The sequence below is a fragment of the Trichechus manatus genome, unplaced genomic scaffold (assembly GCF_000243295.1).
Source record: "Trichechus manatus latirostris isolate Lorelei unplaced genomic scaffold, TriManLat1.0 scaffold00008, whole genome shotgun sequence".
NCBI classification, from domain to species: Eukaryota; Metazoa; Chordata; class Mammalia; order Sirenia; family Trichechidae; genus Trichechus; species Trichechus manatus.
The window spans coordinates 31,132,077-31,150,035 of NW_004443944.1; the positions used below are offsets into that span (position 1 = coordinate 31,132,077).

General features: G+C 49.0%; 1 protein-coding gene across 1 annotated transcript in view; it reads right to left on the minus strand.

Moving 5' to 3' along the window:
- EFCAB8 (EF-hand calcium binding domain 8) overlaps positions 1-17,959 on the minus strand; it is an 85,771-nt gene that overhangs the window by 56,455 nt on the left and 11,357 nt on the right. The window contains exons 5-10 of the mRNA XM_023742353.1: positions 16,377-16,512; positions 13,311-13,416; positions 10,137-10,221; positions 9,385-9,509; positions 6,859-6,932; positions 5,161-5,291 (exon numbers count right to left, since the gene is read on the minus strand). Of these exons, the coding sequence (XP_023598121.1) occupies positions 5,161-5,291; positions 6,859-6,932; positions 9,385-9,509; positions 10,137-10,221; positions 13,311-13,416; positions 16,377-16,512 (657 nt within the window). The remainder of the gene's footprint in view (positions 1-5,160; positions 5,292-6,858; positions 6,933-9,384; positions 9,510-10,136; positions 10,222-13,310; positions 13,417-16,376; positions 16,513-17,959) is intronic.

Genomic DNA, 17,959 nt, shown 5'->3' on the forward strand with positions numbered 1-17,959 from the left:
ATACTGCAAAACCTCAACAACAAAAAGACAAATAACCCAATTAAAAAATGGGCAAAGGATATGAACAGGCACTTCACCAAAGAAGATATTCAGGTGGCTAACAGATACATGAAGAAATGCCCACACTCATTAGCCATTAGAGAAATGCAGATCAAAATACAATGAGATATCATCTTCCCCCAACAAGGTTAGCATTAATCCAAAAAACACAAAATAATAAATGCTGGAGAGGTTATGGAGAGACTGGGACACTTATACACTGTTGGTGGGAATGTAAAATGGTACAACCACTTTGGAAATCGATTTGGCGCTTCCTTAAAAAGCTAGAAATAGAAGTACCATACGATCCAGCTATCCCGCTCCTTGGAATATATCCTAGAGAAATAAAAGCTGTCACATGAATAGATATATGCACACCCATGTTCACTACAGCACTGTTCACAATAGCAAAAAGATGGAAACAATCTAGGTGCCCATCAACGGATGAATGGATAAACAAATTATGGTATATTCACACAACGGAATACTACGCAACGATAAAGAACAACAATGAAGCTGTGAAACATATAACACGGTGGAAGCTGGAACTTATTATGCTGAGTGAATTTAGCCAGTCACAGAAGGACAAATACTGTACAAGACCACTATTATAAGAACTCAATAAAAGGTTTAAACACAGAAGAAAACATTCTTTGATGGTTATGGGGGTGGGGAGGGAGGGCGAGGGTTATTCACTAACTAGATAGTAGATGAGAATCATCTTAGGTGAAGGGAAGGCCAGCACACACTACAGGTGAAGTCAGCACAACTGGACTAAACCAAAGCTACGAAGTTTCCTGAATACAATCAAATACTTTGAGAGACAGAGTAGCAGAGGCAGGGGTCTGGGGACCATGCTTTCAAGGGACATCTAGGTCAACTGGCATAACAAAGCTTATTAAGAAAATGTTCTGCATCCTACTTTGGTGAGTGGCGTCTGGGGTCTTAAAAGCTTGCAAGTGGCCATCTAAGATGCATCAGTTGGTCCCAACCACTTGGAGTAAAGGAGAATGAAGAACACCAAAGACACAAGGAAAGTATTAGCCCTAGAGTCAGAAAGGGCCACATAAACTAGAGACTTCATCAGCCTGAGACCAGAAGAACTAGATGGTGCCTGGCTACCACCAATGACCGCCCTGACAGGGAACACAACAGGAGAGTCCCTGATGGAGCAGCAGAAAGATGGGGTGCAGAACTCAAATTCTAGTAAGAAGACCAGACTTAATGGTATGACTGAGACTGGAGGTACCCCAGAAAGCATGGCCCCTGGACTCTCTATCAGCCCAGAACTAAAGCAATTTCCGAGGCTAACTCTTCAGACAGGGATTGGACTGGACTGTGGGACATAAAGTGATGCTAGGGAGGAGTGTGCCTCTTAGCTCAAGTAGATACAAGAGACTAAATGGGCAGCTTCTGTCTGGAGGTGAGATGGGAAGGCAGAAAGGTTAGGAGCTGGTTGAATGGACATGGGGAATCAGGGGTGGAAAGGAAGAGCATGCTGTCACAATATGGGGAGAGCAATTAGGGTCACATAACAATGTATGTATAAATTTTTGTATGGGAGACTAACTTGAAATGTAAACTTCATTTAAACTACAACAATTTTTTAAAAAATGTTAGAGACAACAACAAAAAGAACATACAAGGCAGAGAGAACACAATGCAAAGGCTCTGAGGCAGGGCATGCCTGGAGTGGGAAGGTGGAAGAGGGGAAATGAAGAAAGCAGGAGGGCCAGACCACAGAGAACCTCATGGCCATAGTGAGGGATACCCCTGACATCCTCCTGTTAGGACCCAATAACACAAGAAGCGGAATGAAACACATACCACAGACATGAGGTAATACTACCACCAAAGTAGAGAGATGAACCTCAGCATACCAGCTCCAGGCAAAATCCCCCCACAGTGCCCCAATTCAAAGCACTGATTCCAAGACAGAAATTCCCCCACTGTACCAGACATTCTCGAAGGCTCCCTCCTGCAATCTGCAGTTCATTCTAGGACCTGGGTAGGAACGTGCAGAGAGTACTTTCTGGTTAAAAAGGCACTGGACTGATAATGAAGTCTGGGATCAAACCCCAGCTCAGATGTCTTCTCTAGGACAGGCACTTCCCCTCCCTAAGATTCCAGTTTCCCATCTGTAAAATGAACAGTTGGGTTAAATCAGCCCTAATATCCTAGGACTGAATCTCTCTCTGGAAAACAACTAGGACAGAAAGGGATAGACAGAACGGCTCTCGGTCTCACCCCTTTGCCTCACGCAGCTGTTCCCTCAACACAGTCTTCAAATCTCCTGCTGTGCCCCCAAAAAGACTCACCTGAGGCTCATTATTCAGCTTTCTCAGGATCAAAATGTCACAGTCCCCAAGTCTCCAAGGGGTAAAGACCTGGGGCAGGAGGAAGACTATAGACGCAAGAGAAATCTAGCCCAAGAAAGGACCTTCACAAAGGCAGAAGACCCCTCCCGAACCATGAACCAGCTGGGAGAAGCCAGGGCAATTCTGGGACTCTCAGCTGAGCCTCCTGGCTACCATGTGGCCTGGTCTTGAATCTGAATTCTAGAGAAGCAGATAATGACAAGTGCTGACAAGGATGTGGAGAAATGAGAACCCTCATACACTACTGTTAGGAATGAGAAAGAGGTAGGAATGGGCCCTGACCATTTGAGGTCTACTACCTCTGGAGGAGGGGTAGGAAAGACTCTCCTCCACAAGATCTGCCAAAGGTACAGGGCAGAGTGTGACTGCCATGGGAAGGAGGGACAGGATCCCTGAGAAGACCCTACCCAGAGACCCTGCCTAAGATTGAGGCTGGACCAGGATCATAAAGAACACCCCCTTCCTCTAGTCTCCCACTACCAGGCTAGCCAGCACTGAGTAACAAGCGTCAGCAATCTGCTGCTGGGGGAAGATGACCACAGAGAGAGACCACCTATGTCCTGCAGACATACAAGGAAAGCCAAACGCAACAGCTGAAGTTGGAACTAGCACACTGAGAAAAAACTTACAGAGCTCCAACCTCCAATCTAAGCACAAGAAACAGCTAAAGGAATTTGAAACTGGTGACACACTGAAGGGAACCAGAGCAACAACAAAATCCAAACCTAGGTCAACTTCTGACTAAACTGACTTTACCTCTCATACTGACAGCCTAGCAAAAGAAGAGGCATGCCATTTCCAGGCATAATTACTATTTACCTGTCTTTACTGGAGCCCTGGTGGCGCAGTGGTTAAGAGCTCGGCTGCTAATCAAAAGGTCAGCAGTTCGAATACACCAGCTGCTCCTTGGAAATCCTATGGTGCAGTTCTACTCTGTCCCGTAGGGTCCCTATGAGTCAGAATGGACTCGACAGCAATGGTTTTTTTTTTTTTTTTGGTTGTTTTTACTAGTCTACTTACAATGTCCAACACTCAATCAAAAATGATACATCAAAAGCAAGCAAAGAAAAACAGCCCACTGTCAAAATACAAAGCAATCAGCAGAACCAGATTCAGACAACCCTGATGTTATATCTATCAGAGAATTTAAAAAAACTGATTAGCATGTTAGAAGGCCCTAGTGAAAAAAATAGACAATATGCATGAACAGATGAGGAATTTTCTCTGAAGGATAGAAACTGTAAGAGTCAAATGGAAATGCTAGAAATAACACAGTAACAGGGATGAAGAACGTCTTTGACAGGTCATGGAAATAATCAATTCACTTGAAGATGGGTAAATAGAAATTACCCAAACTGAAACAAAAAGAGAAAGAAAACCAAAAAACAAAACAAAAGAGCATCCAAGAACTGTGGGACAATCTCAAAGAGTGGCTGAGAATGGGACTGGAATCTCAGAAGGAGGAGAGGGGAAAGAGAGAGAGAATGGGAAAGAAGAAATATTGGAAGTGATAATAGCTAAGAATTTTCTGAAAATACAGAAAGACATCAAAAACAGGTCCAAGGAGCAGAGAACCACAAATAGGATAAAGAGGAAAAATAATTCCTAGATACAGCATACTCAAACTGCTAAAAAACAAAAGTAAAAAGAACATCTTTGAAGGCAGCCAAAGGAAAGCAGTGCTCAAGGAAACAGCTAAAAGAATCCTCGGTAAAAAATGTTGCTGTTGTTTTGTGCCATTGAGTCAATTCCGACTCACAGTAACCCTACAGGCAGAATGCATCTACAGTAAAATGCACAGTGAAAGGTATACACTAAAATGACTAAAGTGGGGACTTCCAGTAAGGGAGTGGGACAATGGTGACTGGATAAGCACATTACATGGAACTCCGGCCTTATTTATAATCTTTTAATTATTTACAGGGGCAATTTATTTACATAGTACTTGTGGTGGCACAGTGGTTAAGAGCTCAGACTGCTAACCAAAATGTTGGCAGTTCGAATCCACCAGCTGCTCCCTGGAAATCCTACGAGGCAGTTCTATTATGTCTGCTGTGAGTTGGAATCGACTTGACGGCATCAGGTTTGGTTTTTGTATGTGTGTGTGTGACTAACAACTGATTTTTTTTAAAGAAAAGGAAAGGAAAAAAAAAACTTACTCTGGGGTAGAGGAATCCAGAAGGAAACAGGTAAGAACCACCTCCAAAGGAGTATAGTTATAATAATAAATGTTACCAATTATTGAACACAAACCATGTAGAGCATTCTTTCAAGTGGTCTTCACAACAATCCTATGAGGTAAGTGCTACTATTATCCCCCTTTTACAGATAAAGAAACTGAGGCTCACAGAGGTAAAGTAATTCACATCCATTCCTTCATTCAGAAAATATTTTTTGACTGCTTACTATGTGCCAGCTTCTATGCTGAGTTTTGAGTATAAGTTGGTGGGTAAGTGTCACCACTAGTGGCAATACCAGAATGATGATTAAATCAACTTTGAGCCCATGCTTTAAGGACCACACACTCCACTATCTGCTGGTAGGACAGAGAATACTTCTTTGGACCCAACGTAATCCACAGGACACTACACTGCCTGTAGAAGATGCTACTGACTCAGAAGTGGGCCCACTCTTGGGAGGGACATCCACATGTGGCTCACATGAAGCCAGAAACACCCAAAGTACACTCACCACCCACCTCCCTCCCAACCCCACTGCTTCAGACTGGAGACACAGTTCTTACTTGAGGTTGTCAGGAGTTTTGGATGGCAATACTGACAGCACCAGAGAGGACTTCTCAATGGCCGAACAGGAGGCCACCAGATTCAGCTGGGGGATGAACTTGACCTGTTGGCACCAGTTGGGATGAACAGCCTGGGAAAGAGAGAGGCAATGGTGGGAGACTCAACCCAAGGATAGCATTCTGGGCCCAGACACCAGAACGTGGGTAGGTGTTAGGGACTGGAGGGGGCCAGAGATCACCAAGTCTAATGCTCTTCTCTTAGTGATCACAGCTCTGACAAAGTGCTATTGCCCCACAGTCCTAATCCAGGTCCTGCGACCAGGGGTGTGTGACTATCACTTGTCAACAAAAAAACTTAAAAGCACTCAAGCCTACTGGTATTTGATTTCTTGTTTTATAAGTTAGAAGATAGGCAAGGTCAGGACCATACTAATATTGTTCTCTGTCACCTGTATTCCAAGAGGGGAGAAAGGATGGATTCAAGTCTGCAGGAACCCCCGCTACAGATAAGCCTGTGCTTCCCAGCCCACTGCTGCCCTCCATGTTTGTCAGAACATGGTCGGCTCCAGGGAGCATGTAGTGCATGAGAACATTATTGGCTGCAACCTGGACAGCAAAAGGACAAGACACACAAGTCAAGGGACTGGCCTGGCCTGACGGGCTCTGAATTCACTAGCAGCAGCTATGATCTGAGCTAGTGCTTGGCCTCCCAAATGGGAGATTTTCCTCTCTGGGACAAGAATGGAGGAGAGAGGGTGAGAGGGTAAGCTGGACAGGTCACCAAACATTTTTCAGCCCATTCTACCGGCAAGATCCTGAGCCAGGTTTCACATACATTACTTCACCAAGCACCTGGCACAGTCTGTCCACAAAGGCATCTACCCGAGGCACTGAACTAAACCCAGGACACTTAGCACCTCAGAGGGAAAACCAAGCCCAAGGTGAGATTCACACAGAAGATGGAAAGAAGATGTGCTAGTTTGTGACTATGAGGGTCACAGGGCCTGAATTACCTGACCTGCTCAAAAAGAAGCATTTAGGAGCCTTGGGCCACCCAATTCAGGCAGCAAGGACCTGAGGAAGTAGAGTAGGGCATACAGGTACCTGAAGCAACAGCATGTGCCAAGACCCTGAGGTGGGAAAAGGCTTAGTGTGTTCGGCAAATAGTGAGGGAGCTGCATATCTGGAGCAGAGTAAACAGGAGAAGAAAGACAGAAAACAACAACAAGAGCAAACCAGGGGCCAGGTCACCTGGTATCCTGATGGTCATGGTAAGGACCTGAGGTTTTGTTCCAAATGTCATAAGAAGCTACAGGTGGATTTTGAGCAAGGGAGTGACATGACTGTATTTCTATTTCAGAATTCCTCTGGCTGCTGAATGGATAAAGCACTGCATGTAGAAAGGAAGTGGCAACCCACTAGAAGGCACTGCAGTGGTCCAGGAAGGAAGTGATGTTGCCAGGACCAGGGCTTAGCAAGAAAGGGAGTGAGAGAAGGGGCCACACCTGGGATGCATGTGTATTATGCAGATAGAGCTAATGGGGTCCAACAGCTACCTCAATCCCCTTCCCAGAGACCAAGCCCCAGGCCTAAGATTGAATGCAGGGGGGAAATCTACTTTTTGCATCATTTATTTTTGGGTGGGGCGTGTATACAGATAATTACCATGATAACAGCTCAATGAAAGGTAACACTTACCTTGAGTCGGTAACTTTTATGTGAAGTGGACTTCTCATTTAAGAGCTTCTGCATGGAAACTGTAATCCAGTTATCTGTTCGGGGGAAAACCGAGGTCTGGCTCACTAGCTCTTCCTCTCTGCCAGAAAAGCAAAATCTCACAAGTCACCTTGAGATGGTTTTGAACTCCTGTTTCTCAGAAGGCTTTTCCATCCTAACTCTCATTCTATCTCACTGTGTCCTGGTGATTTCAGTGGGTGCCTTCCCTTCTCCTGGAAACAGAGCCAGGCAGACTAACACTCTGCTCTGAGTCCCCTCTGACAGCTCGTGGAGGAGCTGGTACCAGAATTCAGGACTCTTCACTCTCCCTAACTACTGCAATCTTAAATTGATTCTCCATTGCAAGATGCCACCTTTGCTGGAGTGAATGAATTGAGATCCTAGGCTCTCTTCATTCTGAAGAGAAATCATTTGGGAGTTTGTCATCATGCCCCCAACTACAAGGGCTCCTTGTCCAGAAAACACAAGTTCTGAGAAGTAGAAATTGCTCACATGATCATAATGCAAGTATGCTTGGAGCAACTATGTGCCAGCACAGCACTAAGCACAGCCCTGCCCTGGTGGGGCTTAGAGTCTCTTGGCCACTGAAACTACCCAAGACCGGTGGCTGATGAATCTCCAGGGACAGCACTGTATGGCCGCTGGTATGAGCTAAATGCCTGGACACCAAGGCGTGGAGCCAACAGCGCCAGAGGACAAGCATAGGACCACCCTCAGAGCAGAGTTTAAGGAGGTAGGTCAGAAACGCCAGAACAGTCTGACAGGGGAACATGGAGAAAAGAGGAGCGGGGGAACCTGGAGGCTCATGACAAGTATTTTACTGCTGCACAGTCACCAGCTCCATCTTGCAAGGGCAGGAAGAAGCTTGAAAAGAAGTGTCAAGGGGGTGGGATGTCCCTCAAGGTTGCAAAAGCTGGGCAGGCCATGCATGAGCACAGGAGGAAGTTTTATTACAAGCTGTTTACCTGTCTGTCTCTCCCACAGGGCTGAGGTCCCAGGGAGGGTATGGATGACAGTCACTGAGCACTTACTAGATGTCTAACACTATGCTCTCTTATTCCACACTTACAGCAAAGCCCATGAACTAGGTATGATCACCCCTATTTGACTGATAAGCAAACTGAGGCACAGAGAGTTTAAGCAACTCGCTCCAGGTCACACAGAGCTGGGGTGCATAGCTGGGTCTGTCCATCTCCTCCCAATTCAACATGCTGGAACCACCTTGTCTTCAGTCTGTTCCCCTCAGCCCAGGCCTCAATCAGCAGGTGGTACCGAAGGACCCTGACCCTGCCCAACACTCCAGCTTCATCAGCCTCCCTCAACATCCCATCCCTCACTCAGCTCAAAGACCACCACAACCTCCCATCCTAATTCCCCAGGGTGACACGGAGTGAGTGACCAGGGCCAGGCAGTTGAGTGGGTTGGGCCAGGGCAAGGCAGCCACGAGGGGCAGAGGCTGATGAGGAAGGCCGAACCAGGATGCCAGCTACTGCTGTGTCCAGGGTGGGATTCATTTTCTGCTCTGCCAATGGGGGATGCTGCCCCAACAAGCTGGCAGAAGGGTGTCACCACCACCTGGGAACCCCTGAAGGGTGTCCTGCTCAGAAACCCTGGCTGGAAGTGCAACAGGCAGCTCTAGTGTCCCAGATAGAGGGAAGTTCAGTGTCCCTGCAGGTCCTCTGCTGGCCTGGGTCTCCTCTAGATGGACATGGAGGGGCCTGAAGTCCCAACACTGTGCACATACACCCAGGGCTCAGTCAGGGCAGGAGCCAGTCCAGATAAGTCACCCAGACAGTCCTGGGGATCTAGTGCCCCTTGGCAGAGCAGTTCCAAGCATATTCCTTCAGCATTTAATCAACATGGGATGGAGCCCAGCACATGGTTAAAGGGGAAGCCTCAGAGGCAGACTGTGGGGCCTGGGCAAGTGACTTCTCCAAACCTCAGTTCCTCCTGTAACTGGCTGTGGTAAAAGCACCAGCCCCTGGCAGTGGGTGGAGGTTCCCAGGAGATGAGGTGCCCAAAGTGCTCAGCACACAGCACTTGGCACCTATTCCCATTCATGTCAAGCCAGGCTTTCCTCCAGGCCCCATCAAGCCACCTTCAGTGCAACCTCCACCTCACCCCACCCCAAGACAGCTCAAGAGCCAAGGAGAGCAGAAGCCTTCTCACAACCTTCAGAGGAACCAGCACCATCCTGAGCCTCAGGGGGTAAGTGACTTCCCAGGGCCCACTCTTCTGGGACGAGGAGGGTCCTGAAGCCCCCACCCTCACTTCACAACCTGCCACCTTCTTCCATCACCCCACCTCCCACCCCCTCCCACACGCCAGTTCTGAGCTAGGTTTAACTTCTCAAGGATCCTAGCTTCCCAGAGGCTGGAGAGCAGGGAGGCCCAGAGTGAGGAGACAGCCTTCGGGACCACAGGATCTCAACACCCCCTTCCAGCCCACTCCCCAGGCCTCCACCTGACTTCTGGGACTCTTAGCTACCCCATTTGGAGGCCCTGGGGAGGATGCGGGGGTTGAATAGCCCATTCGCCATGTTGTCAGAGGTGAAAACGAAGACGTTGCCTTTGGTATCCCCATAGCAGAACACGCCTCTGTCATAGTCAGACCTGGGGAAAGATGGAGACAACAGATGCTAGGTCCCAGCTGGGGGCACCCACCTGCTGTCCTCTACCCCCTCCCCAAGCCTCCTCCACCTTCAAGCAAGGGCAGTTCCAATAAGACTTTCCAGCCTTGCCCTCAGCATCTGCTGAGCTGACAAACATGGGCTCAGCAGCCCAGATCCAGACTACCGTTGGACCAGGTCCAGAAGAAATCAGCACTTTCTTAAACTAAAATAAATGAGTCCCTGGTCTTCCAGCTGCGCTTTGTCAAGCTCCCCTCCCACCCCTCCCAATCAATGGACCATGACTTCTAGGGGCCCCAGAGTCCCCAGCCACAGTGGAACAAGCCTCTCCCAGGGTTTCCTGGCTGACTTAGTTGGGAGGGGAGGGGAGAGGAAGAGGGCTCAGTGGCAATGACTCCATGGTCTGAGTGACCACAAAAGGTGGCCTGCGAGAGCAGCAGGCTTGTGAAGAAAAAGAACACCAGCACTCACCAGCACTCCCAAGGGGCCTCAGATCCACGGGCCGGGGCTGTTTCCAGGGCCATTTCTAGAGAGGCTTTCTGGGGGGCCCAATCTCACCACGTGATGAGGTCGTGGCCAAGACCCTGCACCGATCTCCCAGGAGACTCACCAGTAGTTCATGACCAGAACACAACTGTCCAGTTCGATGAAGGTGAAGGCCCGGTCACATTTGTTGTTACTGATATCAAAGAACTCTGGGGAAGAGACAGAAGGGCCTCGGGTGTCTCTGGATGACAGTGGGCAGCCCTGTCAGTCCTTTCCCCACCACAGCCAGAGGAAGCCTTTCCCAAAGTAAACCTACCAGTCAGCACCCTACTAAAAACTCTCCAGTGGCTTCCCATTGTAGAGAGAATCAAATCCAGCTCCCAACCACAGCCTGCAGGGGCTGCCGTGATCCGGCCCCCCGTGGACCTCTGCAATCCCATCTCCGGCCACTATTCTCCCATCCCCACCCTTCCCCCGTCACCCTCTACCCTGGCTCCCCAGGCTCCAGCCACATTGGCTTTTCAGTTTCTCAAACACATCAAGCTCGTCCCACTTCAGGGTTTTTTCCACTCCACCTAGAACACTCAGGGTTCCCTTCACATAGAATACTCGTGGCACTTCCCAGACCGAGACCTCCAGGACTCGGCTCAAATGTCACCTCCCTCCCCCCTAAACCAGGGCCCTGTTGCCCTTCTCTCTAGGCTCCTTGTTGGATTCCTCCATGGCACATATCTCAGCCTCTAATTATTTTTTGTTGTGTTTGGATATTTAGGGTCTGTCTCTCCTTCTAGAACATAGATGCCATGGGGGCAGGGACATGTCTGTACAATTCCCTGTGGTATCCTTGGGGCCTAGCACAGCACCTGGGGCTCCTCGGAGACGAGCTGAATGAGGGTGGGGATAACAAGCAAAGGAGTGAGCAAATGCTGAGAGCCGGGCACTACTGGTACCTGACAGCCTCTGTCCCCTCCGTCCTCGGCCTAGTTCTTTCTCGCTCTCTGTGCCTCCCTATAGATGCTGGGAGCAGATGGAAGCAGAGAAGCTGCATCAGAGCTCAGGCTGATTCCTAACCAGTGCCTGCTCATCAGGCCCCAGTCCCATCATCCTCACTGCAAAAAACCCCAGGCAAATCTGAGACAAGGGAATCTGATTACACAGATGCATTGTGAGGGACGGATTATAGAAACTACCTCTTGCAGGATCACCCCTTTCCTCCACCATCCTGCACCAGCCCTGCCAGATTACTCTTTCACGAACATTCTCTTCATCCTAGTCAAAAGCCTTCAATGATGCCCTTCTACCCACTGCTTCAAATATAAACTCAAGAATCTGGCTCCTTCCAGCAGCCTCACTTCCAACTTCTGTCTCATGAGCAACACCCTCACGGCCTACGCTGCCTCTGGAGAAGGGCTGTGGGTTGCAGAAGGAAGGATGCTGAGCCACAGCCAGAGGACGAGGACCACGTGGCGCCACTTCCAACCCTGACTGTAGCCTCCACCGAGTGCCTCCAAGCAAAAGGCAGATGCTCAGCTGGGACAGCCATGATGCTATGGTAGTCTGTAAAACGGGTTATAACACCAACTCTCGGGGTGTCTGCAGATGACGGGAGAGAACAGCCAGGACAGCACCTGGTCCTTAGGAAATGGGTGTTACAACTAACACCCCAACTGGGTCACAAACACCTCCCCACCTGCTCTACCCCTGGCTGGTGACTGGCCATTGTCTCTGTCTGTATCACACAATTTATCCTCTAATGATGTTAATTATTGATTGGGCTCCTACTATGTCCCAGGCACCACGCCAGGAGCTTCACATACCCAACCACTAAGCCACACTCAACCTGGAGACATATATTATTGGCTCCATTTTACATCTGGGCAAACTGAGGCATAGGGAGGCAAAGTAATTGCCCGAAGTCACAAATCTACCGAGTGGTGGGGCCAGGGTCTGCGCCCAGGCCCATCTGATTCCAAAGTCCCTGCTCATTCCAGAACAGCCCATGTTCTCTCCTCCCATTTAGTCTTGCATCACTGGCTGCAGCTTCATATATTAGTTTCGTTTCCCTGACCACCTTGTAAGTTTGTTCGGTCAGAAGCATCATTCATTCACTCATTCATCCTTCCATTCAACAGTCATTGGGCCTCTAGGACGAGCCAGGCACTGAGATACAGAATGAAGCCAAACAGGCGCAGTCTCTACCCTCATGGAGCTTACAGTCTAGAAGAGGAGACAGATATTAAACAAAGAATCACACTAATAAATGTATGATCACATTGATTAAAAAGGGTTTGAAGGAAAGATGGTCAATCTCATGAGGGCCTTCTGAATAGAGGAACCTGACTTGGACTAGGCGGTCAGGGAGGGCTTCCTGGAGCAAGTGACAACTGGAGTGAGAGCCAAAGGAAAAGGAGAAGCTATGGGGGCAGAGAGGAGCCCTGGTGGCACAGTGGTTAAGTGCTACAGCTGCTAACTGAAACGCTGGCAGTCTGAATTCACCACCCGCTCCTTGGAAACCCTATGGGGCAGTTCTACTCTATGGGTAGGGATTTACTCGATGGCAGTGGGTTTGGTTTTTTTTTTTTTTTTTTTAATGCGGGCAGGGAGTGATTTGGAAGGGATGGCAGAGCACACAGACACAGGCCACACTGCCCATCAGAGGAGGCAAGAGAAGGCCACAGTGTCCTCACAAGAGAGGGAGAGGGTGAGTGGAGAAGGAGGCTGCCGGGGCAACAGGAGCCAGACCTTTAGGGACCTCGTACACCATGTTACGGATCTGATCTCCATTCTAGGAGCAGTGCAGGTGGGTGGAAGGCTTTCAGCACAGAGGCATTTTAAAAGCTCATCCTGGCTGCTCTGTGGGGCTAGTGTGGTGAGCAGTGGGGAGGCTGTTCCTGCTGTTGAGAGAGAGGTGTTGGTGGCCTGGACTAGGCATGGCAAGAGATAGGAGGTAGAATCAGGACTTGGAGAGAGGCTAGTGATGGCCTCTGGCTTATAAATCTGGAGCTGCTCAACAGTCCTGAGTCATTCCAGCATTCGCTGCGCGCCCTCTACCTACTCGCCATCAGGACACCAAGTGGGGCAGTTGGACAGTCAACAACATGAGTGACCAGGCCCTCCTGGCCCCTCTTGTGGCACCTGGCGCTCAGTTGGTCCTCATTAACCACCTGACTGCTAAGGCGTCACACCCAGTGACACCCCGAGAGAGCCCCAACCCATGCTTGTGGTTGGCTAGGCCAATGGAGCTCTCCCAAGGGCAAATGCGTGGTCCTGATGGCCAAGAGCAGACCCAGAGACTCACCTATCTTCTGGTCAGCAGACGCAATGGCAATCAGGTCCATGTTGTGGAGACACACCATGTCAATGACCCACATCTGCTGGTTGTAGGGTCTCTGGATCTGGTTAAGCTGGCCAGAGAAAAGCAGAGGAGACTGAGTGCTGAGGATGCTTGCCCAGGAGAGCACAGCCAGAGGCACAAGGTCCCCATGAACCTTCTCCTGCCCCACGAGGCCCTGGTGCCACGCACAGACCTGGTGTGGAGCCCAGAGCTACCAACACCAACTGGGCCTTGAATAAATTCCCTAACATCTCTGATTCTCAGTTTCCACATTAGTAAAATGGGCTTAAAGAACACCCATCCTCACAAGCCCTTTTTAGAGCAGTTTGACAAGATCTATCAAAATTTTAAATGTGCATATCTTTTGATACATGTATTCTATTTCTAAGATGTGTCTATGGATGTGTTTGCAGGTACTCATGGAACAATGTATGCCAGGGCAGCACGGTAGCCCTGCTGGGATAGCAGCAGGCCGGAGAGAGCCTGAGAGTCAGCAGGAGAGGACAGCTCAAACAAATCCACACCACATTAGGATGAGGAAGCTGTGTACATAACAACAGAGACTATTAAGTGAAAAAGCAAAGTGGAAAGCAGCACTATGTGCTGCCATTTGTATATTTAAAAAAAGAAAGGGGACAAAGATCATAAACGGTCACCAGGGGTGGGAGGGAGAGGGAATGGAAGAATTTTTGTTTGGAGGGCACTGAGTTCATGTTAATGGCAGCGGAATATTTTGGAAAAGGATAGCGATAATGGGGCACAACATGAAAAATGTAATCAATGTCATTTAATTGTGAATGTGGAAGTTGTTGTGCTGGCCTATGTTTTGCTGTGCATATTTTCACCAAAATTTAAAAAAAAAAGAGGAAGGATATATGTATACATACCCATGGAAGAATACCCCAAAACTGGTCCCAGTAGCTGCCTCTAGGGAGAGGAACTAGGGCCTAGGGGCTGGGAAGAGAGGCTGACTCTACTGCCTACCCCTCTGAATGTCTGAATCTCATTTACCATCTACAGACATCACCTAGTCAAAGTAGCTTATTAATGAGCAATCCTTCTACCAGGTTTCGAGGAATGAGTGGAATAAGGTAAGCGAAAGCAGCCGGTGTAGTGCCTGGCACTTGGCAGGGACTCAGGAAATACCAGTGCCCTTCCTCGCTCTGGTGCCAGTCTCGCACAACATCTATGAAGACAGAATCTGGGCTGGTGCTCTGGGAGGCGGACGCCACGAGCAAAGGCTCGTCAGGAGGAAGGAGCTGCTGTGCCCAGGGGACATAAGCCTTGGGGTTGGAAGACTGGAAGAAGAGTTAGGCATGGCCAGCTAGGGAATTTGTATTTTGCTCACTGAATAATGCCACAGGCTCTGAAATGGGGAAGGCAGAAAGGAGTATGATCTGAAGAAAAAAAAAAAAAATGGAAGAAATCGTTTTAAGGCATTTCCTCTGTACTCAGAAGAGATGACAGAGGCAGGAAGTGAACTGTTTCATCAGAATGCAGAGAGCACCAGGAGCTGAGAGGCCCGCCTAGGGCCCCAAGATGGCTCAGGCAGCAAAGACAATGGGCCAGGGACCCTGTGATGCCCTTTCTTGTACCCAACACTAGGGTCTAACCCACATACCCCATTATTCAGATGAGAAACCTGGAGCCCTAGGGTTTTCAGTGACTTGCCCAAGGTCACCCCAAACTTCAAGGCTTTTCACCTGCATGAGAGTGGGCAGGCAGTTGGTGATCATGGGTGATACTTGGGGGCTCATTCTTACCAAAATCTACTTGCCAAAGTAGCTCCTCAAGGAAGAATCCCCAGGTTAGCTTGGACCCTCCCTGGAACCTTCCTCTGCCCTCCTCCCTGTTCCTGACCTTTGGTCCCTGAGGGGCATGGTGACTATGTAGCAGCCAAAACCAGGAGGTCAGGCTGCAGTGCACCCCACCCCCACACGCACACAGAGAAAAGGAGGTGGGGTGGTGTCAGAAACTGCAAGCCTAAGGAACATGGTTGTGAATCCCACTTGGTCCTGGGCTACCAAGTGTACCCAGGGGAGTCACTGGACCTCCACCAGCCTCAGTTCCTTTCTAAGTGACCAGGGCAGGGGAGGGTACCATAAGATGCCTCCTCCACCAAGGAATGACACCTGATGCAATTATGGAAACCTCTGCAGTTCCACAAGGTTTATAAAACCCTTCATGCCGTTGGCAGCATTCTCAATAAGCTTTTCTTCTCTGGAGAGCTGAGCCTTCCTCACTTGCTGGAGGATTCTGGACTGGCCTGGCAACAACAAATGCACAACGGGTTTTCCTGAGTGTTTTATCACTTACTACATTTGGCCACGAGCCGGCAGCACAAAGACAATGATGATGTCAGTTTACGTTTATTGGGTACTTGCTGAGTGCCCTGCCCTACTCTAAGCACTAGACATGTATTATGTCACTAAATCCTCCCAAGAACACTGTGAGGGAGTCCTATTACTAACCCATTGGACGGATGAGAAAACTGAGGCACAAAGAACTATAGTAACTTGTCCAAGGTCACAGAGCTAGTATGTGGTGCCACGGGGATTCTGACCCTGGTAGTCGGGCTCTGAAGCCTATGTTCACAGCCACCATAATTCCCTGCCTGGTTCGGGCCAAGGATTTGAAAACCATTGTAGAAATAGAATCAGCAGAACTTGGTGATGGTTTGGATGTGACAAGGGAAGGGAAAGAGGCTTATTTCTAGCATGGAAACCTTGGTGGATGCTGATGCCATTCATTGAGATGGGGCAGAGGAGGAGAAGCCAGGTGGGGGGGGCAGAGTGGCATTCTGTTTGGACAAACTGGGTTTGAGCTGCCTGCAGGCCATCCAAGTGGCAGAAGAGAAACGTGAGGCACAAGGTCACACACAGTGAAGTCAGAGCCTGGATCCTGGCCCTGTGACGTCATGTCCAGGGCTGCTTAGACCATGAACTCTGACAATGCGCCTGCTCTGGGTCTGTGCCAACTTTGCAATCAGGCTCTTCAATGACCTGCATGTGCTCCACAGGCCCTACTCACCCTAAAGGAACTCAGCAGCAAGAAGGACTCAGACCAGAACTGTAGGGTCCCATTTTTGGTGACAGTCAGGAAATGGCCGATCTTCTTGAATCGATGGATTAAATACTCCACTTTCACAATTTCACAACCATGATTCCTGTGGAAGGTGATAAGAGAGAAAAGAGACCAAACAAAAACAATTCATAGAGGAGAGGGCACTCGCATCCAACAAAGAGCTACAGAGGAGGAAAGACCAAAGCAAGAGAAGCTTCATGTACACACACACGCACAGTTAAGATACTGCAGCTGGCTACAAGAGACATGGGACCTTGCCCCCTTCTCCAGGCAGGTTTCCACTGGATTACCAGCAAAAGAAAGAAAAAAAAACTCTTACTGTCAAGTCAATCCTGACTCATAGCGACCCTATAGGACAGAGTACAACCGCTCCATAGGGTTTCCAAGGAGCAGCTGGTGGATTTGAACTGCAAACCTTTTGGTTAGCAGCTGAACTCTTAACCACTGAGCCACCAGGGCTCCTGGATTATCAGCAATGGCCAAGAAAAAGAGACTCAAGTATGATGCAGGTATGAGGCAGTAAGTTTATCCTGTGAAAGAACAGTCCAGTTTCTTCATGTGTGACGGGACATAGGAGCCAGGCCAGAGACCTTTTGCAAACCTTCTTTTACAGGAAAAGCAGCCCACAGAGGGCAAGTGGAGTGGAACTCGTGACTGATGACTGTGAAATAATACTGTTTCCAGCAACTGCTCTAGTGCTCTGGGGTGGAGAGGGAAGAGAGCCCAAGAGATAAAAGTGGACAAAGGGACAGTGAGAAATTAGGACATGGTGTGCATCTGAGGACAGCACTGAACACTGCAAACAATTCCTGAGGCAAGCCTGGCCTCATAGGATGTCACCCTACAGCCTTCCCCCCACATGCTTCAGTGCGACTTTCCAGTGGCTTCTCTCCTGCCCTGAAGTTGGCTAAGCCACCTCTCTGGCCAGTAAGGGTCAGTGCCATTCTGACTTCCCGACGTGGCATGGCACACACTCCCACTTGATGCGCCCCTATCTCTGGGCCCAGTCAGGGCAGGTAACGTTACCTCACCGTTCAGGCACCCTACGGGATAACCATTTGTCTGGAGTTACGTCCTGGGTTACCAGTAGAACTAGGACTAGACCCCAGACACCTTGACCCCTACTCCAGAGCCTTTTCCACATGTCGCCATGGTCATGACTGACCTGTGGCATAAGGATAAATCACATTACTGTGAAATTCTACTGCCATTAGAATCTCTGCAGGAGAGATGGCAAAACTTGCATCTGGACACGTTCTCTACTGCCCTTTGCCCATAGCTTCATACAAGTCATGGTGAATATTCTCAGTCACTTCTCTAATACTATCACTTCCAATTGTGCCACTCTGCCAGGGCCAAGAGGCCTCGGTTTTCTCACTTGAAAAATAAGCATAATAGTCTTCATTGCCAACTCACAGGCCACTGTGAGGAACAGACACAACAGGTGGGAAAGCTATGAACAGTTAAGGGAAATGTCCTCCCAGTGCAGTCTCAGTGTCCTTGTCTCCCCGATCGGGAGGAGAGCACCT